This window comes from Artemia sp. Qi Xiang Cuo, chromosome 17 (assembly GCF_049724085.1).
Source record: "Artemia sp. Qi Xiang Cuo chromosome 17, ASM4972408v1, whole genome shotgun sequence".
Taxonomy (NCBI): domain Eukaryota; kingdom Metazoa; phylum Arthropoda; class Branchiopoda; order Anostraca; family Artemiidae; genus Artemia; species Artemia sp. Qi Xiang Cuo.
The window spans coordinates 13,274,906-13,302,296 of NC_142810.1; the positions used below are offsets into that span (position 1 = coordinate 13,274,906).

A 27,391-nucleotide genomic window follows, 5' to 3' on the forward strand; every position below is an offset into this window, starting at 1 on the left:
TTGATACTTTTATCGAATAAACTGTTTCAGGCCCATTTTATTCAAATACCACTTCATTTTCATTGTTCTTTGTATCTTTACTTGCAAATCAAACTATTTCAAATCCCATTTATTTTCATTGTTCTTAGTACTTTCACTGGTCAAGCTGTTTTAAACTCTATTTTATTTTCACTGTTCTTGGTACTTTTTCAGATGAGACTGATTAAAATCCCCTTTCATTTTCACGATTCTTGGTACTTTTATTGATCAAAGTAATTCAAATCTCCTTTGATCTTGTCTCTTCTTGGTACTTTTATTGTTTGAACCTATTCATATACCACTTCATTTTAATTGTTCTTAGGATCCTTGCCAATAAATCAAACTCATTCAAATCTGATTTCATTTACATTGTTCTTGGTGCTTGTACGGATCAAACTGTTTCAAACTCTATTTCATTTTCATTATTCTTGGTACTTTTACTCTGCTTCATTCAGTTTAAAGTGACCCTCACACTGCTGATAACAAGTGAACTAGCACAAACTAATAATATTCTGTTCATCTTTAACAACAACACTTCCTACTCGAGCTAAAGGAATGTGTTAAGATTACAAACATCTGACTGGTAAGTGCTCTGAAGTGTGTTCTTGGGACAACGCTTCCTTCCTGATTCTAAACGTTGCCACTGGAAGATTGCCAGTAAACTTGCCCCAAAAAGGAGTAATTTGAGTAATGTTTAATTTGATGTTACGTAAAATCTTTTGAGTTAACTAGATTCTTCATACAAGCTTCAAACTCTGATCTAAAGAATAAAATTGTTCTTCTTTCAAGCAAAGGAATCCAGTTCTTAATTTAGTTCTTAATGCTAGCAGGCAGATTTCCAAATAAAAGTAAACTGATCCTGGATAGGAGTTTCTTAACAATCTTCAATTTGATCTTACGTAATATCTTTTGAGTCAACTGGATTTTGCATACCGGCTCCAACCCCTGAGGTAAAGCACCAAATAACTTTTCTTTCAAACACGAAAATTACAGTGTGTCTTCCAGACATTGCACTGGGAACAAAAAAATGCTATTATTTGCTACAGTTTCCTATTTTTACCAGGATGGTAAACTGTAAACTGAAAACAAACATGAGGTTTTTGTAATGTATAATTTGACCTTATTTAATATCTTTTGAGAAAACGAGATTTGGCATACCAGCTTCAAACCCTGGTCTAAAGCACCAAATTTCTATTCTTTCAAAGAGGACAGTTACGGTGTGTCTACCCAAAATTACACTGGAAAGAAAAATTTTTATCAATTGCTACAATTTTCCGTTTTTACATAGACAGTGAATACTTAACAATTAACTGAGTTAACAGTTACCTGACAAACAGGAAACAATGCTTATCTCCTGATTTTAAACGCTACCACTGGAAGATTGCTTGTAAACTCGCCCCAAATTGGAGTTATTTTAGTTATGTTTAATTTGATCTTACATAATATCTTTTGATTCAACTAAATTCTGCATACCAGCTTTAACCCCTGATGTAAAGCACCCGATAACTTTTCTTTCAAATAAGGCAAAAAGTTTTGATGCTCCAATTTCACTAAATTATAAATCCAAAGACATTTGATATCATTTCACAAGTATCAATATATGTATAAAAATAATAGGGACCCTAAAACAGACCCCTGAGGAACACTGAATTTGACACTTTTAATCTTGAAGAAATATGTGGTTTTTGACCTTACAGAAAAGATTCCAACGGACAAAAAACAATTAACCCGAAAACCGTGATTCCTCAGCTTCACCAAAAGCATTCTATAGTCAACTGCATCGAAAGCTTTCACAATATAAAAAAAAAAAATAAAGCTTTCCAGCCTTGGTCCAGAGCATCGTTCTTTGTTTACAAAAGTCGTGGGAAGAAGAACAGCTCAACCTTTCGATAATGGTTTTCGGAATCCAAACTGAGTTTACTAAAATAATTCTTATTCTCAAGAAAATTATCCATCTTACCACTAATCAATTTTTCAAAAATCTAGATAATATTGGCTGCAATGAGATAGGTCTATAATAATTTGGGATTTTTTTAACGCTTCAAAATTGGAACAACTCTAGACACAGTTTGAATAAAAACATTAGATGGTCACATATTTAAGATAAAATAAATTTAAGCATATATAATGAAAGGAAGTCAGCACCCGAAGCATTGTTTCTCATATTTTACATTGTGGTACGCAATTAACTAGCAGTAACTGGTTTCAAATATGCAGATACATAACGTTCTTTACGTAAAAACTAGTAGTATTTCTGTCCTCAAAAAATGTTGGGCTGGTTCGGGTAAAATCGAACTCTTGGAAGGGGTATCACAACAAACAGAATTACTCTTCACGTTTGTCTGGGATTACCTGCTTTTTATTTAAACTCATTTCTATAATAATCATTTCTCGCTTTTGTAATGGGATATTGAGTTCACAATTAGACTTTTTATATCCATCCTTCGTCTCATGAGAAGCTACAGAATATTTACTAAGTAATCTTCAATTTGTCATTGCCTTCATCAGTCCTCTAGTAACCCAGGGTTTTCTAGGAGTCTTGTAAAAATCCGGCTTTTCAATAGCTACACAACTTTCCTTAGTAATAGCAATTTAGCTAATACTGAATATCAACATGAAAACTTTTCATTGATTTGCAGATCTTGACTTTCTAAGAAAATGAAATTGACTTATTTTAAATTTTCTACTTAATATTCTAAGAACTTCAACATCCATTTTTAATGCAAAAATTTGTGTTGATATATTCATATCTGTTGAAACCCCAAACTCTTTAATATCAAAAAGAACACAAAAAAGATCAGAAACATCGTTCAAAGAAACATCAGCAAAATCACGCTTCACGTTAACAATTATATTATTCAAAAGTTTTTCCGAGTGCAAAGTCACTCGACTTCATGCATTAATTGTCGGTTTTAAAGCGTAACCCAACATAATGTTTAACAAATATCGACCTCGTGGGCTTATATTCACTGAAAATAGATCAAGATTAAAGTCTCCACAAACAAAGCTTGAGAGATTTGAGCCTGACAGCTTATCCAATTGCTGCTCTATGAAATCACTGAATTTCTTCACATTTCCAGACTGAGGTCAATAAATAACCACTACAACAACAACAACAAAAATTTCTGACTTGCACAGTTCAACCATCATCGAATCAAAGACCAGACTGTATGATGTCCAGCCCCTTCTACACTATCCTTCTTTAAGTGCTCTCTCTCCAACATTGATCAAAATTAAAAAAAAAACATTTTGTTCCAATTATTCAAAAGGTCTAATAACTTTTCCACTCAGGAGTGCCAAGCCCCCCATTGCTCCCGGAATAAGGGTTGAGGATTGTGGAATTCGCCTATTGTTGACATACAGGACCTATCATTGAAAAATTGGAATATCGATTCTTAGTTCAGTTCAGCTCAGTTCATTTTTATCCACAACCAAATAAAACAGTCATCTAAACTGCCTGGAAAAGCCCATAATAATGAGGAAAAAAAGAATGAAAAAGCTAACTACGAGACTCAACCTAGCAAAAACTTTTTTAAATTTCTTTTAAACAACCACAAGTTCTGAAGTCACCAGAATGTGTATGAAAAAGCTTAGGTTGTTAAGGCAAAACTTCAGGAAATTGGGGGGGGACCAAATAAAATACAATGTGTGCATTCAGACTAGCAATAGGGTGGATCTGCAATATCATATGAAAAAATTATAGGTATTAACCTGAAACCTTCAGAACCACTGTTGCTACTAAAGATTTGACTCTGGCTGCGACTATTTGCAGATTTGACTGTTTGCGACTGAAATTATGACTACTTGTGACTTTGCCTACTTTATAAGTTTGTTAACTTAAAATTTCCATGGCCCAATACTACTACTACTACTTTTGCGGCTGCAAATACGACTGGTTGTGAATGTGTCTACGACTACTTGTGACTTCTACAACGATTACTTTGGACTACGACTACTTGCGGCCGCTACTCCTCCGGACTGTGAATACAACCACTTGGTAATGCGACTAGTTTTAATTGCGTCCAATTTTCGGAAATTTTGAGGTGGATATTTAACAGAATCAAACACACTAGGGGTTTGTGGATTGTTAAAAGGGCCCAGTGTTTTAAGGACGACTGAGGTTATTCAGTTGAAAATTTCGGAGCCGGCGGTTATCCCCAGCAAAAAATACTCCCCAGAAAATTCCCACCTTTAAGGGGCATGTGGGCAATTTTTTTTATTGTTATTGTGAACTCTTATGGCTCTTTAATATAAGCAACGTTATATGACTACCTCTGACTTAAACAGGAGAGTAGAACTTTTAATTTCCCTTCCAATGAACACCCAGAATTATCAAAGGAGAATATAAGTGGGGAATTAATCGAGGGAAATTTTCTGCAGGGGGGCATTTTCTGGGGGTATTTTCCGGGGCGGCTGTTTTTCGGGGGAAGATGATAAAACCTAGACCTGAATATTTCAGGGCATGCTGAATTGTATTTGAAGGGCAAAGATCCTCTTTTTCTTTCTTAGATGTCCCCTTAACACTGATCAAAATTAAGAAATAGTCATTTAGTTCAAAATAGTCGAATGCTCTAATATTTATGCCTCTGGGGTGTCTGACCCTCGAAACGCCAGGGGATAGGGTTGTAAATGGTGCAATATGCCCAATGTTAACATACGGAATTTACCATTGGGAAAAGGGAGCTTTTTTGAATCATGTGTGCATCAGGAAAGGCTATAAGTATTAAAGGGAAATTCAGGGAATGTTGAGGGGGATTTTAAACTAAATCAACAAGCACTATATGCATTGAATTTATCAAAACGGCACATCTGCAATATCTTAGGATTGGCTAAGGATGTTAGGAGAGACATCTAGGACAACTTTTGCTACTATTACTGTATCTTTAACTGCTGCTACTTGCGACTGCGATTGTGATAACTTCCAATTACTTGTAAGTCAGACTACTTTGTGACTTTGAATACTACTACACTACTTGCGATTGTAAGTAATTGTGACTGTAACTGCAAACTCTTGTGACCGTGACTACTTACGAAAGGGACTACTGGTGACTGTGAGTGTCGTATCATGTGATTACGAATGCAACAGCTTCTATATGCAACTGCTGCTATTAACCACTGTGACAACTACTATAACTTCTAGTACTATTAATTTGATTGCAACCATGACTGCAAATACTACTGCAACTTGCACTGTTATAACTTGAACTATTCACCTAAGTCAAAAGATACATCCTGGTTGTCAAAATGGCATGGTGCATCCAGCTTGTCAAAAAAGGTTTATCGGTAATATCTCACGATATCCATTCAGGTTGTCAAAATGGCTTAACCTGAATGTTTCAAGAACAGTTATAGAAGATTATCAAGATGAAACAAGTAGAGAGTGTTGAAGGGGATGTTGAACTAATAGATGTAGCTGTATCGTCTATGGAACGGCTGAGATTACTAAATTAAAAATTGCAAGAAATGTCGGTCGGGACGTAGAACTAATTCAAATGACACCATACGCATTCTGATTTTAAAAGGGCATGTCTGTAATATCTCTGGAATAGGTAAGGTTATTAAGTTCAATATTTCTAAGAACACTAAGAAGGATATTGAACTTAATCAAAATACAACTACGTGCGTAACAAACCTTAGAAGGGCGTATGTACAATATCTCGGGATTGACAAACGCTATTTAGTCGAAACTTTCAGTGTATATTGTACCAAATCAAAAGCCACTGAAATAAAGTGAAGGGGGGGGGATGTCTCCATAAGTGTGGAAAACTCAGGGCTGTGAGTTTCAAAAATGGCAGAGTGTCCGTATACCCACAATGAAACATAAAACTCTTGAAAAACATAAATATAAGAATTATAAAAGTGGAAATGAAAAACAGAAGAAATGTTAAAAAGCTGATAAATGGTGAAGTATAAGTAAAAAGGCCTAAATTAAAGAAATTCGAAGGGGATGGTCGGTCCAAAAGTCCCCTGAAATAGAGAAAGGGGGAAGGGTCCCGTAGGTGTGGAAAGCTCAGTGTTGTGAGCTCCAAAAGTGTCAATCCGTTTGTTTGCCCCTAACAAAACAATAAAATCCCAAAGAAGATAAAAATAAGCAACATAAAGATTGAAATTAAAAAAAAGAAATGTTAAAAAGCTGATAAATCGTGAAACATGAGTAATGGACCTAAAGTAAAGAAATTCAAAGAGACTAGACCATTCAAAAGTCCCCTGAAGTTACGTGAGGGGGAAGGGTCCCCGTAGGTGTGAAAAGCTCAGGGCTGCGAGTTCTAAAAATGCCAAAGTGTCCGTATACCCCCGACAAAAAATCAACATCTTGAAAAATTAAAAATAAGCAGCATAAATGTTGAAATAAAAAAAACGTAACGTTAAAAAGCTGATGACTTGTAAAATATGACTAAAAATGTATAAATTAAAGAAAGTCAAAGAGGATGGGCAGTCCAAATGTCCACTGAACTAGAGGGAGGGAGGTGTGGTAAACTAAAGACTGTGAGACTGTGAAACGACAAAGCTTCCATAGACACTCGACAATACATTAAAATTCTTGAAAAAGATAAAAGTAAGGAATATAAAGGTTGATATTAAAAAACCGAAATGTTAAAAAGCTGATAAATGTTAAAACATAAGATAAAAGGCCTAACCTAAAAAAAATTGAGGAGGATGTGTGGTCCAAAAGCCCCATGAAAATAGGGAGGGGGAAGAGTCCCTGCAGGTGCGGAAAGCTGCTGGCTGCGAGTTCCAAATTAGTCAAGCTGTCAGTATATGCACGAGGGAACATAAAACTTTTGAAAAAGATAAAAAAAGAAGAAATGAACTATATGTAATATCATATGTCTAGACTAGTCCTCAAGATTGGGAAGAATTATGATAGCATGTCTTAGGGTAGATTTTGTCTGAAAAACTATATAAAATGTCTGTATGGGATAACATAATAGTCCGGTTGTATTCCCAAGAAAATTAACAGCATGGTTTGTCACGTGATCTGGCCGTATTACCCATAGAAACAAGAAAATATACCAATATGTCTGTAAGTCCCATAAAAACAGCTAAAAATGTCATTTTGTCTGTATGACCTTAACAAACAAGAAAATACGTCATCTAGCACCCCTTAGAAACAAGAAAATATATTATTGTGCCCTATACCCACTTAGACACAAGGTAAAAATGCGGTATAAGACCTTAAGAAATGCTATGGAGGTACAACAAGTGGTGAAGACCCCCCTAAAAATGCCCTCTAGTGCCCCTTAGGATATTTAGTATTGGTACACCAAGTTAAAAGGAACCGCTGAAAAAAAGAGACTTTGATTACTAGATAGAGATATTTCGTCGTAGAAAAGAGATTGCGATAGCTGAATAGAAAAATATCCGTTCATAAACCCTCGCGTCCCCACTACGTAAAAAAAACGCACACGACCACTAAAAATAGCTAAAAAAAGAGATGGCGATCGTGGGATAGGGAAGTGCCGCTTAGCACCCCATTAGAAATTCAGTATAAATATAACAAGTTGAGAGGAACCTTTAAAAAAGAGATTTCGAATTCTAGACAGGGACATACGATCAGAACTGCTATGCCCCAATGTATTGTTATGAGAACTCCGCTATTTCCCCATACAATACCATTTGAAGTTACCATTCCCACTAAAATGGCTATTTGAAAATTTTATTCCCAACACATTAACCCTAAAGTGTCCTGTAGCTTCCCCAAGAAACAGATAAAGAAGATTCTATTCGACATTAGCGACATGACCAAAGTTCCAATTAGAAAGACACATAATGCATAAACAGATTTATTTCGATGTATGTTTGAAAGAAGCTATGCCCGAGGGTCCGATCACTTTATTTTTAAATCGTGCCAAGATAAAAGTGTCTCTCTACCATATTTATCTCCATGTATTAGAAACAATAAATCAGGGGATGGTAAATAAAAAATGTTATAAATCACGTTATCTCACTATAAACAATGACGATTTGCTCTCTTTACCTCCAATGATTCATTATTAACCAACTCTCAATATAACAAATCCTTCCTACTACCACTAAAAATAGCTACAAAAAGACAAACCAATGCCGAGATAGGAAAAAGGTCTATAAAGTATTGGAGGGATATCTACTGAACATGATATGACCTTTGAAAAATTTAGTTATATCTGGCCATTCAACAGATAATTTAAAGTTATGATATAATTCTAGATTTATTCTGTACTCCTTATACTATCAAAATGGATTAGTTTCGGACTTACCTTAATTACCTTAATTCGCACTTCGGAGCAAATTAAGGTCCATACTGGATCTGTTGTGCTCCGGGTCAAATGATGGCGAAAATTCGTCACTGTGTTAGGTCCCAGTGACACGCCATAGGAGAGGTCTGCTGGAGATATGCAATTTAAGCCCACTCGGTAGCGGTGGCCACGAGGTAGGTATGGCCCATAAAGACCATTCTCAGTGGTATAGAGCTGACACCGCCGCACAACAGCAACTTCGGATCAAGTATGCGAGATGGTTGGATATGACAAGCGGCATCAGCCTCCTAGCAAGACACTTATTATAATAAAGTTGGCATCAATCAGTAGTTGAGTGGGACGGACAGTCCCACTCATATTTCCATGGTTAATTGTCATGAAACTTGTCTACAAAAATGTCATGAAATGTATTTTTCAGAACCAAAACGAGATCCAGTCATTTGACTAAGCTCATTGTGCAGAATTAATACCAATTTAAACGAAAAACAAATTAAGACAATCTTAAAATGCTTTAGTTTCTTTGAAAAATTGTCGTTAATCGGTTTAATTATACTTGATCAAAACTCCTATATTATTTTGCGTTTTCAGTAAAGCGCTAGTTTTCTATAATCATATAAACGAAAGAAAACATTATCGGTTGGTTTATTTGCATTAGTTTTATTGATATATGTTAGATAAGTTGGACATTATTATTATTTATTTTCAATAGATAATAATGATAATAGGCTGTGAAGCAATATTTTTTGTTCGTTTTGGGTTTCAACCTCACTCATTTTTTCCCTAAAAAAAACTTTTTTCTTTAAATTAATTGCTAAAATTTGGAAAGATCTAATTACTTCAGTTTTTATAGAAAGTGTGGACCTCAGCCCCGATTTATGGATACAGCAATTGGAAAAGCAGCGTGTAATCTATGCCTGGGGCCAAAAATGGCAGTTTCCATTGAAAATTAAACCAGTTCCTACAGTGGGTCATCTGCATTGGAGTTCATTTGCAGGAAAGATTAGTTCGACATAATATACTTTTAACCCGAGACTTCACTGTTCAGCGCATATTTTCGGCAGGGATTTGCAAATGTTAGCTTTTAAAAACTTATATTCGTAACAGTTGTGAGAAGTGGCAACATTGGATTAATAAAGGAAAAAGCTAGGCCTATTTATTGTTGGATTTTAATAAAGGGTGAAAATGTCCCTCTAAGAAAAGAGTTCAAAATGAGCACAAATACAAGTGGATCAACTAATGCTGTCAGCTCAACTATAGGGTCACCACAACATCAGCTTGTTGATCCTCACTTCTTAACAACAGCTGCAGGTCAAGGGATTTCTGGAGCATTTGTGTGGACTGCCATTATTATAACTTGTCACCAGGTAACTAAAATTTATATGTTTGCTAAGTGGGAAATTGGTTTCTAGATTACATTTGGGATCATGAGACAGCTTTATCCTGAATTTTTGCTCATTGATTGGGAGGGGTACTCATTGAGGCTACCAAAAGCATGAAGACAAAGAGGGTTAATTAGGCCTACTGTAGACTTTGTTGAACAGTTTCAAGTGAGAGTCAAACTTACAAGGTAAAATTCTACTTTAGCTACTATTGGCTATATTGGAAAGGGGTTAGGTTAGGAAAATGAAACTTTAAGGGATGGGTCTACAAGCTAAACTATGTCCCGGGAAGGTATTTTGAAGTACCTTTCTCAACTTATTCTCCCTCTAGAGGGTCCTGACCTTTGATGACCTTTAAAAAACAGTGTGTTATAAAATTGAAACCTAGCAAAATAGAACTTCTGCTTAAATGAAGTACAGCACAATTGTTTTCAGCCTCACAACTTTGCACAATCCAATTTATAAGTTTTTAAAGATATGCAAATACATTTCCTAAATTTTGAAAAAAAATTCATTGATATGGCTTAAAATTCTACTCAAATAACAGGAATTGCATTTTTAGAATGACAGCCAGAGAAAAAGAAACTGATAACTGAAAATTAAGGTAAAATATTGTTTTTTCAAAATTTCAATATGTATAGACCTGTCATGCAGGCAAATTTTAAAACCCTCTAGAGGGAGAAGGAGTGGAGGTAGGTAGTCCAAAATACCTTCACAGGACATACTTTAGCCTGTAAACCCATCCCTGAAAGTTTCATTTTCCTAACCTAACCCCTTTACAAGATAGCCAAAAGTAGCTAAAGTAGAATTTTACCAACTTACAATGCTAGCCTGAGATTAAGGCATATCCTGCTGTTATATCAATAAGAGGCATTTTTTGGCCTACTTTTAATTGCAGGTTAGAGCAATCTATGGATTTCTCCAGAGTTGATGATACCAGTCCTTTTCTATGCTATTTAGTGAACAGGTGGAGTTGGATGATCAGTAGCTTCCCAGCTGAGTTTACACTCCCTCAAGGACCACTCAGTATCCAGTCTTTGTTTGAAAATTTTAATGGATTCAGCAGTAGCCTATGTTCAGAGAGTCTATTCCAACCATTGATAATTCTTAAGGAAGAGAATTGAATGTGCCATCTGATTAAGGCAGACTGCTTGACAAGTTTCAGCTGATGACCTCTAGCTCTTGGATTAGAAATAATATTGGGAGAGTGTTGGCCTTCACTAACTTATAGGTTAGAATAGCATCACCTCTATTTCTCCTGTATACAATTGTTGAGAGTTTCTACTCTGCTAGTTTTGAGGGTAAGAAAGCTCCAAGCTGCAAGTCCTCAGCATAGAGCATTAGTCTACTGCTGATAGTAAAAGAAGCATCATTTATGAACATATTAAATAGTTTAAGACCCAAAACACTTCCCTAAGAAACTCATAACTTGCTTAGAAGAAAAAACATGGTTATCAGGGCCATCAAATAAATGAACACAAATGATTCTTTGATTAAGACATAACTAAATCAAGGATCCAGAGGAGGGCTTTTTTCTAAGCTTGACTGCACATATATAGGTTACAAGATTCCATGACTGAAAAGTAGAAGGGGAACATGCTACTTAATTCCTTTTTTATGCTCTTTCCAAATATAATAATTGATTCACCCACAAATATTACCCATCCCCCTGATGTAACCCAAGGAGTATCTAAAAACTAAAATATAACACTAGCCTACCTTAAATTACAGCCCAGAGCAATCTAAGGATTTCTAAAACACTAAAACAAGGAAGTTCTTGCTTTATTATATGCTGGAAGTTTTTATTGCTATTATTATGTTTCCTTCCATTATTGTACACTTTGAATCATTTCAAGTTATATATTGGCAAATTACACACTCAATTGTGTGTGATTACAGCTACTATTATGACTACAGTGATAAAACCAAGAAATGCATTATTAGGTCTATACATGGGACCATTAGTAATGGGAAAGGGGGTATTTGTGAGTGAATTGTTCAGTATATATATAGAAAGAACATGACAAATTAGAATGGTCCATGTGCCATTAGAATTGTCACCTTGTCCTTGTGTCATTAGAATTGTCACATTGTCCCTGTGTCACTTATGGAATCTTGTATATATTGACTAAGATAGCTAAGAATTAGAAATACGTTTATAATTATGTTACTGCTAATGCTACCCCCAAATTTATGTTACTACTACCCCCTGATGATCAAGCATATAGGCAGAATGATAATGACCTATAAGTTGCTCCAGTCTGATAACAAACATATGTTTGAACCTTCCCAGTTGTCAAGGACCCAAGGTCATTCAGCAAAGCTCTTCTGCAATTAAGCCAAGACAAGAAAAAAACAAACAAATTTCTTCTACAATCACACCATAAGTCTGTGGAACAGCCTAAGCAAGAAAACAGTGAGGTCTACAACAATTGATAGTTTCAAATCAAATCTCAACAAGGACTAGGCAACAATACCATGGCTCACTTAGTGGGATGCAACAGATGTCCTGCAGCCCCATCATCACTAACTGATATACACTGGATTCATTCATATCACTAGCAAGTGCAATATAAAATAATTTAAGGTAATATACTTTAAATTGCATATATGCAATGAATTTTCCTTCCTTTTGACAAATTGATAAATCAATGTGAAGAAAAGAGTTACATATCAAAAATTCAGTGTACATAGGGTAAGATACTCAGCAGTTGGATTGCTAATGACAACTTCAACAACTAAAATAATGTGAAATCTCAATCATACTGCCTAGAAAGAGGATTGTTTTGCCATTGTATTTGTCAAAATCTTATTATGTGATTTGCTTGACTATTTTAACCATATACAACACTTGCAGTTTCATATATAGTGATAGTGGAGCCTAATCTTCAACACACATTTAACACTTGAGCCTAATCTTAGAAAGTGCTGTCAGTTCTTAGAGACAGGATCTTAAAGTTAGTTTAATATCATACACAATATCAATCTTGGGTAGATTTAATCTAAGGCAAGTGTTTCAAACTAAATAATTTTATTTATTTAATAGGCTGTAGGGGTAACTTCTGTTTAAATTAGAATGATAAAAACCTAGAAGTTTTCCAGGATTATAGTCAGCCAGCATCAACTAGTCTAGTCCTAACTGTGTAAACCTATATACATAATGTACAAGATTAGGAGCCTGTTATCTAAGTTTAGGACAAACAAATTCTTAATTAGGATTTCTTCCTGAGATTAGGCACTCTTTGACCACTCGGCGTCTTATCTGATACAAATTAGAATATATATTTGAGCTATAAGAATTAGTTGGGGTAAAATAAATTTTCATTGCAAATGAATGCTATTTATGTATTCAGGATGCAATCCTGATTCTAATGCTGTGTCTATTTCCTAGCTATCTCAGTTTTCAGTTATCATGGAATCTTACTTTTTTTTGTATGTCAAGTATTTTAAAGTTCACCTATTTTCAAGTTTAATGTATCAGTACCTAAAAAAACAAAGCCTAGCAAACAATTTTCTTCCATGAGAAAATGTCTATTTTCCTACCTTTTCAAAGTAGATATAAATACTTCTATAAGTAGGCAGTAGGGTTAAACCACTCAGCTGTTCTTGTTCTGTTGAACCTATTTTAGCCTTATAAGTATATAGAAGCTTCTTTCATGGGTAGCAGTAACTTAGTTGCAGGTGACTTTACAAAAGCAGGAAAAAAGGAGTTTGTCAGCATTACCAAGTGGGCTTCAATTGCATCTCTCCTGCAGATGTCTCTTACAGCATGTCACTGGGCCCTAATATAGTGATGGAAATTCACCATCCTCAGTACAGAGCACAAAACATTCTTCAATATTAGTATTCCAATTTGTTGGTTTGGTTAAAATGGATGTCTGATATATCAGAGCCTATCTCAGTAAAGAAGGGAGTCAGGCAAGGTGGTGTGCTGTCTCCATATATTTTTAAAACTTTGCTTGCTGACTCTTTGTAAATGCTGTCTCCTACTGTGTTTTTAGAAAATACTGCTGTTAGTCACATTGCCTATGCTGATGATGTTCTGCTAGTTAGTCATTCTTGGTCAGACCTCACAAAGAACCTAAATGTTCTGATTAATGCTTTGATTATGATTGGACTTTCTGTAAATGCTTCAAAATGCAAGTTTCTGTGTTTTAATATTTCTAACCCTGCTCCTCCTTTACATGGGGGCACAATGCTACTCGAGTGTGTTTCAAAGATGAAATGGCTTGGCATTAATTTTTCTGATACACTTTTGACTCATGCTTGTCTCTGTTTGCTAGTGCTCTGCAATGTATTTGCTTCTCATATGATAAAATTTCGCCTAATAGAGGGAGGTACAGCTGCCAAGGTTTATGTAAACTTTATCATAGTTTTTGTTCTCCTACAATTCTTTTTCTTTCTGGTATGCAGCCTCTAATGCAGAAAAAAGACCGTCTTCAGCTAAGAAGAGGCTATTTTAAATATTGTAAATTCCTGCTATATTTACCAAGGGGGCACAGAAATCACAAGATTATTTCTCATTTTGGACTTATCAACCCTCTAGTGCTGCTTGACAACATTGCTAAGGATATGAGGACCAATACTCCAAGGAAGATGTGTGCCAGTGACCCCCTCATTTATTTATTTCCAGATTAGTGATTCTATTTATATTGTTATGTTATTTATGTTGTGTTTTCCCTACTATTTCCTTGTGGATTATATTATTTTGTTTTTCTTTTTTTACTCTGCATTTATTTTATTTTGCAGGTTACAAATAAACTTATTTACTTACTTACTTAATGTTCATTGCTTCCATTATTCAAAGACTTCAGGTATTGTCTGATCAATTAGCAACTGAAGATCTTCCCTGTTCTTTACCCTTTATTTCTCCTTTGGAGATTGAAAGACGAATTGGGAGACTAATAAATACATGTGTCTGCCTTCTGAATATTCCTTTCTCCTTTACTAGCTCCTTGAATAATTTCCATTGCATGTCCTTGTCTGTTCTTTTTTAATGAGATTAATAATTGTGGGTAATTTCTATAAATATGGAAACAGGGTTTCATAATCTCCTTGAAAAAGAAAGCCTGGTTTTGAAGGTGTTCACCCTATTTCTATCTCTCTTATGTTATCAAAACTGTATGAAGATTTCCTTGCAGACTGGCTAAAGGAACAAATCCAACCTCTTACTGACTTGAAGCACTCCAATCTTCAAATTCATGTCAACTTTCAAATAGCATGTTCATTTTGTGAACACAATTTAAAGAAATCTTGAAAAACCTAATGCTTGACTTACTTAATTTTCATTGATCTCCAAAAAGCATTTGATCTTATAACCACAATATGTTTGTTGCAAAACTTGTCACTGAATTTATTGTAAATTCTTCCCAGGTGAAATTTATTTAATTTTACTGACTCATTTCTTTTACCAAGGCCCTCCTTTAAATTAATTTGTGTTGCAATTTCCTGTAATTTAAAGCAGAATATCCATGTTGAAAATATTATCCATAAAGCTAAAGTATCTGTCTCCCTCCTTAAGCCTGTAAATAAATTTGGCATCCCCCCTTCCCATTCTGTAAAGATTAATACCTCTTTCATCTGCCCTCATCTTGAATATGCTTGTCTTGTTTGACACCCTGGCATTTCAAGGGAACAGTAAGATAAAATTGAGCATAAAAAAAGCCCTTCAAATACATTGAATTCAATACCCTCTCCTTCTAAAAAAGATAGGTAAGGAACACTTCGAGTGCATTAGTGTTGTGCCTAACCTTTGCCCAGAACACTTTTTTTTTAGCATATTGCACTCACCATCCTGATTTTGCCCTCCTTGGTCTGTTTCCCAGCCTACTCCTACCTTATTTCCTGCTTGTTGCTGTACTTGCAGATATGGAAAAAAACCTTCGCCCCCTACATTAAAGAAAAAAAAAAAACAACAAGCAAAACAAACACCCTATTTTCTCTTTTATTATTACTTGGTACAGGCACTGCCCATGTTTTTTATTTGTTTGCTCGTTTTTCATTCCGTTTTTTAATGATCTTTTTATTTTTTTATATTTATTTATTTTTGTTTTATGGGATTTCACTTGTTATTATCTTTTTAACATATTAAAACCAATCTCAGTTAAATAATGACTAGTGAATGGATTTTCATTCAGACAATTTTAATTTTGGCTTTCTTTTGCCAGTCTTTTAGTTCTTGTTTGTTTTTTTTATGCTTTTTTGTATGCTTTTTTTTTATTTACTGATCCTAAAATTCAAGTTTGGTCCTTCAAGTGCTTGTGATATTTTTGTTTGAGATAAATATCTCATCCCTCAATCTAAGGCAAGGGCTGCAAAGCAGCATAATTGCATTTAAAATGGCTAGGATGCAAGGATAACTTTTGTCCAAGGTCAAATGTAAAAAAAATCCTAGATTGTAGTCAGTTAATCCTAACTAGCCTAGTCCTAACCACCAGACTATCCCAAATATCAAAAATTATCCAAATCATATTTAAGATTAGAAACCAATGGAATTAGATTAGAAATAGATTAGAAAACAATGTCAATGGAAAACTGTTATTATTATTATTTTGGGGTGGTAGATAAATAAAAATTCAAATAGGGATAAAGTACTTTTTAATAGACAGTGATTAATTTCACAAAAATAATAGACATTTTGACTAAATATGCAGTGACCGTCATCACTAGTCATACTGTATATCTACTGATGATGGTCACTGCATATATAACCAAAATATCTAGTATTTTGTGAAATTTATCACTGTCTATTAGAAGGATTTTATCCCTATTTAAACTTTTAGTTATCGTCATGGAAAGGCAGTGTGGTCTTCGAAATTATCTACATCATATTTATGGGGGTGGTAGGGTTGAGGCTCATGTCTAAACAGTCCTTTATGTACACACCCTTTAAAAAGAAAGTATGGGTAGGGGTAACTCAAATAGAATTGCATTTCTCCAACCTTACCATATATTTTGCCAGCTGTCAGGCCCTTCCTTCCCCCACATTATCCTCCAGATTGACATTTAAAATGCCTAAAATCTTCAGCCAATCTATACTCCTAGCTGGACAATCATCAATCAAATGCCTCCTGATTTCAATCGTCATCTTGCATGACCAATGATCATCTAGTTTCAATGGTCTCAGAAATTAATTTATCTTGCAAATTTGGCATAAAGACAAATGAACCCTCCATATTCTGGCAAACTGCTTCCCAAAATTCGCAATTCTTGTTCTTGCTTGAGTTACTATTCCTGTATCTGACCTTTATAGTTGTAGTATATGTCTAGTCAGCACGGGATGAAACTTTGGGAGTACCTTGTTTCATTGTATCCCACCTTCAATTCCAATTTTGTTCCGTTGCTTTATCTCGTCACTGCTCCTTTCCAGCAGCCCTGACAAATGGGGATGAAAGGTTCTTGTCATACTCTTTCATTGATGTCCCAGTCTTTGCTGCTTCGTTTATCACCTCATTACCCTTCCAGATTCCAGAATGTTTTCATCAGAGTAATTTGGTTTGCTTTATGAAAGATACATTTTAATCGCAGTGTTGTCCAAGACTAGGTTCTGCCTGAGTACTGGGGTAATTACCCTATAATTATATTCTGGAAGAGAGGCAAAACGGCTTTCTGTGACTTAAAAAATTCCCCGCTTGCTGTGACAAAGCTAAGCTGCTTGCATCAAGTTGTCCACCTTAGATAGGGAATTGTTGTGTTACTTGTACGCCTTTTTGACAACCTGCATGCACCTAGTCCCTTTTGATTTAGTTTTACATTCCCCTAAACTTTTCCTTTAAGTTTCTATTTAACACCATATTCTTTGCCTGAGATATTTCATCTAAGCCAGTTTGAAACCTGACTGCACTTTAACTTTTTGTTTAGTTTAGTGGTAGTAGTAGTAGCAGTAGTAGTTCTGAAAGTTTCAACTTCGGGCCCTCAGTCGTTACTAGAGTATTGCTGTTAAGCTCTTTTAACAACCTGGATGCATATAGTGCATTTTGATTTAGTTTCACATCCTCATCAATTTTCTCTGAAAGTTTCAACTTAATAGCTTATTCCATCCCGAAATACTGCTGCTATGTCATTTTGATTTAGTTGAATAGTAGTAGTAATAGCCCTGAAAGTTTCTGCTTCGCACTAAGCGGTTGCTAAGATATTGCAGATACGTCATTTTGACAACCTGCGTGCAGATATTGTGTTTGACTTAGTTGGGCATCCCCCTGAAAAATATCACCTTAATACCCTTTGTTCTTTTCGAGACCCCGGATTAAACCACATCCGTTTTAAGATAACAAAACCTATAAGTAATAAGGGACGTGGTTGCTCTTACAAGGGACGTGGAAGGGGGACCGGTTGCCCTCCATTCACTTTTGACTCTTAACAGGGAACTAGAGCTTTCAGTTTCCAATCGTATGTGCCCCCTCCGAAGTCTATGGTACCATTAGTTCAATACAACCTTACTTCATTTCTTAAAGGAATCAAATAAAAAAACAAACAAGTTTCTTCAGCTGTAAGTAAGGAGCAAGACTGAAAATTATAATGATTTTTTTGTATATGAGGGGGACTGCCCCTTCTCAAAATTCGCTTGTTTTGTTCATTTTTTTAGTTTTTTTTTTTTAAAAAAAACATTCCTTGTGTTTCAATAGTTGTTCTTAAAAATTTTGAAAAAAAATTCATCCATCTTAAAAAAATATAAGATGAAAATAAATAAATGAACATTTGGCATCTACTATCTAATATTTGGATTAACTACCGTGCCTCTATTATCTGTAATATTTGTCAATTATAATTCGGCCTGTTTGGAGTTGTAATAGCCATTTTTGGAAGTAAATCTTATCCTATCTTAATATTATTGTGTAAGAAATTGGTGAAGCTTTTAGCAGTATTGAAAATCAAATACAAAAATGTATAATATATGCCCCAGCAAAAATTAATGGATTATAAGTAATGGTCACAATTAATCATTTATAGTGCTCTATTTATAGTGGTGTGGAGTGTTATATAATGCTTATTCAGAGGAGGGCTTGGTCAACAAAATTTTCTATGAAAGTGTGGAAATAGGTGGTCTAAAAATACATTTGGTTTTCAGATTCTTCTATTCTTTCAAAAAGTATTTTACTTCCCTTTTAATGTGTGCAGGTATGTCTCCTGACTCAATTTGTCCATAACTTATTTATTTATTTTTTATATTTTTTTTATTATTTTATATTTCTTTTAGATTTATCAGTACCTGAGATATTACACTAACCCCAATGAACAAAGGTGGATTGTCCGAATTTTATTTATTGTGCCAATTTTCTCATTCACCTCCTGGCTGAGTCTGCTCTGCTTTAATATTAATAATTACTATGTCTACTTCGATTCTGTTCGTGATTGTTATGAAGGTAAGCCCCGACACAAAGCTCCAATACTTTTCAAATTGAAAGTCTTGCCAAGAATATTCGTAATTTTTCCTTGTTTCCAGCGGCTAGAAATCTTCTAATTTTCTTTTTCGCTTTTTTTCGCACTTTTTATTGCTTTTGTGCCACATATATCTAAAAAACTGGTTCAGATGAACAGACTTCTGAAATTTTTCAGCATTTCGAGAATTCTGTAGAACTAACACTTTACTGACCACACAAAAATGACACCGCAAAACAGGCCTCAAGTCCTCGAGTAGCTTGCACATCTAACTAACCCAGGCAAGTTCAGTTTTCAGTAATCGAACCAATTTAAAAGGGCTCAACTGAAAGGAAATTGCCATATCTTGTTAAACAACAAAAGGGACCTTTGCTGCAAGAAAGAGGTATTTGAGATAATTTTCTCAAAAGAGAGTCAAAATTACAGATATCAGGAATTTAAAAATCGCCAATCATAGTCTAAACCATAAAAAGGATGTTGATGAACCCCCCCCCCCCATGCCATGGCGAACCAGTATTCTTCAAATCTTTCTATTTTCAACGTAACACCTTAAATTACGTATCCTTTTTTTCAGACCACACTGCCTTTCTATGACGAACCAATAAATGTTCAAATGGGGATAAATCCATTTATTTAGGCAGTGAAAACAGGGATAATAGTCTAGACATTTCGATCAAATATACGGCGATATAGATATTGATATTAATAGATATTTCTATCGAAATATCTATACTTATGTGCCTGTTTTCACTGTTGAAATAAATGCATTTATCCCCATTTGGACGTTTATTTGTTCACTCAAATCTTCCCTAGCCACGATGAACATTCTCTACAAAATTCCCAAATGGGATTCTTAAAAATTTATTTACACAAGGGAATATCAAACAAATATAAAAAAGCAAAACTATTTCTTCCAATTTGGGGATACAAAATATACTACTGTTTTTCTCAATTATTTACAAAATTTTTTACAAAAGTAAAAATCAATTAAAAAATTGATTTTTTACAAAAGTGGCATGGGTTTAGTTGAAGCATTTTTTATTGAAAGTGTGGAGCTCCGACCGTTCTGATGGATATGGCAATACACTTCGAAAGGCTGCACATAAATCCTACTTGGGGCCAAGAAATTCTCGTCTTTCACTTATCTCTGGTTCTACCCTTGTCCTTGAACCCGAGCCTAGAGTGTGAGAGCTGAAGTGGAGTTTTTTGGTCAATGCCATTGAGTACTAAATGAAGATCTTCCATAAAATCTCCGTTTTTTGGAGCCGAGTTTCTGCTTTTGGAAAGCTCCGTTCAAACAGGGAAAATAACAGACAGCAGTTCTAAATTAAAGTTAGACTCAAATGTAAAAATTGTAAAGGTTCGTGACGATTACCATGACCCTTCGCCGAAATTTTACTTAGAACATCAAATGGAAAAATTTACAGTTTCCTAAAGAGACCATTTCCCTTGAATATAAAACTGCTTCCACCTAATTTATCTAGTCATTACCATTATAGTAATGTGATAATATTAGTTGATAAAATGAGTAGTTTTTTGTAACACCACCTTTACTATGTTATTTTCTCTGTCTGGTACTAAGTAATGATGTCTCATGTACCTACTAAACTTTAATACATCTCTCATGGCTAAGGAAATAAGAGGTTTTGCTTTTCTCCTCTCTTCGCAGTGACATTGAGAAATTTGCCTATGGCAAGGAAATCAACTGTTGATGTAAAAGAGATGTTTTCGAAGAGTTCGTTGTAACGTACTGTTAGTAAGGAGCAATGCAGCTAAATAGTAACTGAAACTCTCCTATATAGATCACGATCCTCCAAGATCCCGAATCACTACTACTGCTACTAACAACTTACCACATCACAAAGCTGCTTGAGGCCTACGCAGCTACGTACACTCCTCCTTCATCCTTATCTTTTCAAAAGCTCCCTCTTTACATAGCCTCCTTCTTTGGACAAATATTTCTTCTCGTTATAAGGGAATTGTCATTTTTTACATTTGTGAATTTGCGTTTTTTGGGCCATCCCATAGGCATTTTTTATGGTTATATAAAATTAAAATTAAAAAAAGTAGAGGTTCTTTACTATGTTACACTTACATGAAAAATTTGTTTTTCAAAAACAAGTCTCTTAACGAATTTTCTCAAATCCATGACGTATCAAGGTCATTGTATGGCGTCATAGATACCAACAAAAGTTGTAATTCCTGTTGTTGCTTGTCTTCTTACCAATATCTCTTTGTTCTTCCCTTTCGTTCTGATTCGTTGGGATACTCGTTGTTGCAAGTCTTCTAACCGCATATTTCTTTTTTTCCATTTTCGTTTATCATTACTTTACACATTTTTTTAATATCCTTTGCTTTTGTTGCTTGGATTGGTCTTTTCACATTTGGTGGTCCAGGCTGTTCATTTCTATGTAATCGGATGTCATCGCGACTTAGTAATATGATCTTCAGGTCAGACAATAAAAAATATAACTATAATTATTATTATAGTTACAACGAGTCCCAGGAGAAAACAAATCCTATAAAATAGATGACTCTTTAACGCATTTACTGGAAGGAGAAATGGAATTCACACCCGAAATCCTTAATTCAGTAGAAATTGCTCATTTAACTCCTCATGACTTAAAACTCAAGAATAACACGATAGTTATGCTTATGCGTAAATAGAGAAACAGATAGATACAAACCTACCACATGGCGAGTGCTTGGGCCAGCCCTATAAGCCTCCCGGTACTGTATATTCTACTCTCTTCAAACGAGTAACTGTGTATGTATTTTTTTTTCTTGAAAACAACTCCATATTTTAGCTTTTTAAATTGGCATCTTGGGATTTTCTGGCCTGAAAACACAATAGCCTATAGATAGATAACGAGTTTGAGATAATTCGTGAAGAGCCTTAATTTAAAAACTGTTTTTTCATGTAATTGTAACATAGTAACAAATCTCTACTTTTCCTTGTTGTTAATTTTGTATAAAAAAAAAAATGCCTTAAGGTCAATCCAAGAAACGCAAATTTATGCTTGTTAAAAATGATAATTCTTTTGAACACGAAGAAATTGTTGCCCAATCACCTGACAAAACAAACTTGACAAGGCCAAGAGGATGAACCGAGAAACATATAATGGATGAAAATGAACCAGAGATAAGTGAAAGACGAGGACTTCTTGGCCCCAAGTAGGATTTATGTGCAGCCTTTCGAAATCTATTGTCATATCCATCAAAACGGTCGGAGCTCCACACTTTCAATAAAAAATACTTCAACTAAACCCACGCCACTTTTTGTAAGAAATCAAAACCTCCAGCCTAAGAAAAAAAAATGCAAAATAACATGAAAAGAAAACAGTATTCCTCCCATAAGACAAAAAAAATGATATCTAAAAATATATTTAATGCCAAACGTTTTCATTAGTCCAAAGAAACGACATCCTTATGTTTATCTCCAATGATAAGCTACATGTCAATTACTAGACAATTAAAAAACTTCAAGTGTTCAAGTGCTGAATATACGATATTCACTAGTTTCGTAGTTGCAGCAGTAGCAGCAACGTGGTAAGGAATAAATTCCGGTAATGAACAACATTTTAAGTCCTAAGATTAGAAGAAGTTAGCAAATCACCCACTCACTATGTCTAATTTAAAGGGAATTCAGCGGTAGCTACAACCTAGTAAAAGACGAACACGTTCCATAGTAAGAAAACATAACATTCAAGCATAAGTACCTTGCTACAAGTTTGTACCCCTTGTGTGAAATCAAATGACACTCACATTTGGTTCAATTGGAAGGAGAATTTGGTTCAATTGGAAGGAAAATTTGGTTCAATTGGAAGGAAAATTGGAGGGAAAATCTTATGGGCTACAATTGACATTCTTGGTTTCTTACATCAATGACTCCGCAGACAATCGTTATGGAGGGAAATTTTATGTTGAAGGCAATGGAGGTAAGACACAGATGTTACAACTAGAATTTGGTTTCTATTTTAATGCTTTTGTAGCTATATGGATATAATCGCGACTTAGGTATATGATCTTCAGGTCAGCCAATAAAAAATGAAACTATAATTATTAATTTATGTTCACCCCCAATCACGAGTTATACACCAGAAAAAAGCTTGCTAAGATGCCTTTTGCTAAATCCATTTCCGTAGTGTCATGTTAATCACTTTCTGGGTTGAATCAATGTTTAATTTTGAACGTAAACTCATTTAGGTTGATTTAGATCCATGGACAAGACTCAACATATGTATAAAAATATTAATAATGTCCATATATATACATAATGCCGCCAGAATGTACTCCTCGGGTGAAATTGCATATTTATGGTTACCTCCCAGCATAAGCTGTACGTCATACACCAGATAAAATGAAAACAGCAATGCACCGACAGCTGAATATATCATATTCATCACTTTTCCAGGAAAAAAAAACTGTACAAGTCCAAAAATAATAAAGATTATTAAAACACTGAAAAGTAAACCACCAAATACTGTAAAATCGTATTTCGTTTGCATGGCAAATAGGATAAGGGCAAGGCAGATCGTAATACAAGCTGCAACTGCTATAAAAATTTCTTCAGCACTGTATCTAGCGCTTAAAGCACCAAGGACAAAGCCCACATTGAGTGTGAACAGCCCAAGAATAATATAGTTCCAAGGACATTTCTTTCTGACTCCTTCACAGCATGTAAGAACAATTGCAATTACGAAATAAACTATCACAGCTATCCAAACTAGGTATGGATGTACCACTACAAATTGTCGCACTGCGGGTACATAAATAAACAAGGAAATAATACCAAGACTCACAATTAATTGACACATTACGATTCCAAATACTTTTTTTATGAAACCATGTCTTATTTTACGATCTGAGAAGCTAATGTCTTCGAAATCGCCAAGTTCAACAGATTTTGTCATAGTTGTCAAAGTGTGACTGGTGCTATCCAACCCCTTCGCCAAACCACGAATGCTTCATATTAGATAAAAATTGAGTTTATGAAATAAATATATCTTCAATAATTGAGAAAAACAGTGGTATATTTTGTATCCCCAAGTAGGAAGAAATAGTTTTGCTTTTTTATATTTGTTTGATATTCCCTTTTGTAAAAAATTTTTAAGAATCCCATTTGGGAATTTTGTAGAGAATGTTCATCGTGGCTAGGTAAGATCTGAGTGAACAAATAAACGTGCAAATGGGGATAAATGCATTTATTTCAACAGTGAAAACAGGCACATAAGTATAGATATTTCGATAGAAATATCTATTAATATCAATATCTATATCGCCTATATACGGCGATACCACTGTTTTGTATTTTTGTATTTGTTTGATATTCCCTTGTGTAAATAAATTTTTAAGAATCCCATTTGGGAATTTTGTAGAGAATGTTCATCGTGGCTAGGTAAGATCTGAGTGAACAAATAAACGTGCAAATGGGGATAAATGCATTTATTTCAACAGTGAAAACAGGCACATAAGTATAGATATTTCGATAGAAATATCTATTAATATCAATATCTATATCGCCTATATAAGGCCTATAGGATATAGATATTGATATTAATAGATATTTCTATCGAAATATCTATACTTATGTGCCTGTTTTCACTGTTGTAAATAAATGCATTTAAGAATCCCCATTTGCACGTTTATTTGTTCACTCAGATCTTCATCGTAGCCACGATGAACATTCTGCGTACAAAATTCCGCAAATGGGATTCTTAAATACATTTATTTACAACAAGTGAGAACAGTCATAACATAGATATTTCGATAGAAATATCTATTAATATCAGTACTATATCGCCGTATATACGGCGATATAGATATTGATATTAATAGATATTTCTATCGAAATATCTATACTTATGTGCCTGTTTTCACTGTTGAAATAAATGCATTTATCCCCATTTGCACGTTTATTTGTTCACTCAGATCTTACCTAGCCACGATGAACATTCTCTACAAAATTCCCAAATGGGATTCTTAAAAATTTATTTACACAAGGGAATATCAAACAAATACAAAAATACAAAACAGTGGTATCGCCGTATATAGGCGATATAGATATTGATATTAATAGATATTTCTATCGAAATATCTATACTTATGTGCCTGTTTTCACTGTTGAAATAAATGCATTTATCCCCATTTGCACGTTTATTTGTTCACTCAGATCTTACCTAGCCACGATGAACATTCTCTACAAAATTCCCAAATGGGATTCTTAAAAATTTATTTACACAAGGGAATATCAAACAAATACAAAAAAGCAAAACTATTTCTTCCAATTTGGGGATACAAAATATACCACTGTTTTTCCCAATTATTTAAGATATATTTATTTCATAAACTCAATTTTTATCTAATATGAAGCATTCGTGGTTTGGCGAAGGGGTTGGATAGCACCAGTCACACTTTGACAACTATGACAAAATCTGTTGAACTTGGCGATTTCGAAGACATTAGCTTCTCAGATCGTAAAATAAGACATGGTTTCATAAAAAAAGTATTTGGAATCGTAATGTGTCAATTAATTGTGAGTCTTGGTATTATTTCCTTGTTTATTTATGTACCCGCAGTGCGACAATTTGTAGTGGTACATCCATACCTAGTTTGGATAGCTCTGATAGTTTATTTCGTAATTGCAATTGTTCTTACATGCTGTGAAGGAGTCAGAAAGAAATGTCCTTGGAACTATATTATTCTTGGGCTGTTCACACTCAATGTGGGCTTTGTCCTTGGTGCTTTAAGCGCTAGATACAGTGCTGAAGAAATTTTTATAGCAGTTGCAGCTTGTATTACGATCTGCCTTGCCCTTATCCTATTTGCCATGCAAACGAAATACGATTTTACAGTATTTGGTGGTTTACTTTTCAGTGTTTTAATAATCTTTATTATTTTTGGACTTGTACAGTTTTTTTTTCCTGGAAAAGTGATGAATATGATATATTCAGCTGTCGGTGCATTGCTGTTTTCATTTTATCTGGTGTATGACGTACAGCTTATGCTGGGAGGTAACCATAAATATGCAATTTCACCCGAGGAGTACATTCTGGCGGCATTATGTATATATATGGACATTATTAATATTTTTATACATATGTTGAGTCTTGTCCATGGATCTAAATCAACCTAAATGAGTTTACGTTCAAAATTAAACATTGATTCAACCCAGAAAGTGATTAACATGACACTACGGAAATGGATTTAGCAAAAGGCATCTTAGCAAGCTTTTTTCTGGTGTATAACTCGTGATTGGGGGTGAACATAAATTAATAATTATAGTTTCATTTTTTATTGGCTGACCTGAAGATCATATACCTAAGTCGCGATTATATCCATATAGCTACAAAAGCATTAAAATAGAAACCAAATTCTAGTTGTAACATCTGTGTCTTACCTCCATTGCCTTCAACATAAAATTTCCCTCCATAACGATTGTCTGCGGAGTCATTGATGTAAGAAACCAAGAATGTCAATTGTAGCCCATAAGATTTTCCTCCAATTTTCCTTCCAATTGAACCAAATTTTCCTTCCAATTGAACCAAATTTTCCTTCCAATTGAACCAAATGTGAGTGTCATTTGATTTCACACAAGGGGTACAAACTTGTAGCAAGGTACTTATGCTTGAATGTTATGTTTTCTTACTATGGAACGTGTTCGTCTTTTACTAGGTTGTAGCTACCGCTGAATTCCCTTTAAATTAGACATAGTGAGTGGGTGATTTGCTAACTTCTTCTAATCTTAGGACTTAAAATGTTGTTCATTACCGGAATTTATTCCTTACCACGTTGCTGCTACTGCTGCAACTACGAAACTAGTGAATATCGTATATTCAGCACTTGAACACTTGAAGTTTTTTAATTGTCTAGTAATTGACATGTAGCTTATCATTGGAGATAAACATAAGGATGTCGTTTCTTTGGACTAATGAAAACGTTTGGCATTAAATATATTTTTAGATATCATTTTTTTTGTCTTATGGGAGGAATACTGTTTTCTTTTCATCTTATTTTGCATTTTTTTTTTCCTTAGGCTCGAGGTTTTGATTTCTTACAAAAAGTGGCGTGGGTTTAGTTGAAGTATTTTTTATTGAAAGTGTGGAGCTCCGACCGTTTTGATGGATATGACAATAGATTTCGAAAGGCTGCACATAAATCCTACTTGGGGCCAAGAAGTCCTCGTCTTTCACTTATCTCTGGTTCATTTTCATCCATTATATGTTCCTCGGTGCATCCTTTTGGCCTTGTCAAGTTTGTTTTGTCAGGTGATTGGGCAACAATTTCTTCGTGTTAAAAATAATTATCATTTTTAACAAGCATAAATTTGCGTTTCTTGGATTGACCTTAAGGCATTTTTTTTTTTTATACAAAATTAAC

General features: G+C 34.5%; 1 protein-coding gene and 2 pseudogenes across 1 annotated transcript in view; 2 read left to right on the forward strand and 1 right to left on the reverse strand.

The window, feature by feature from the left end:
* The first annotated feature begins 9,366 nt into the window (after positions 1 to 9,366).
* Positions 9,367 to 27,391, forward strand: part of Tmep (Transmembrane endosomal protein) — an 87,872-nt gene continuing 69,847 nt past the window's right edge. Inside the window, exons 1-2 of the mRNA XM_089103539.1 lie at positions 9,367 to 9,619; positions 18,831 to 18,996. Of these exons, the coding sequence (XP_088959665.1) occupies positions 9,464 to 9,619; positions 18,831 to 18,996 (322 nt within the window). The 5' untranslated portion in view covers positions 9,367 to 9,463. The remainder of the gene's footprint in view (positions 9,620 to 18,830; positions 18,997 to 27,391) is intronic.
* LOC148941907 (protein lifeguard 1 pseudogene) lies at positions 23,215 to 23,925 on the reverse strand (annotated as a pseudogene).
* LOC148941908 (protein lifeguard 1 pseudogene) lies at positions 25,437 to 26,147 on the forward strand (annotated as a pseudogene).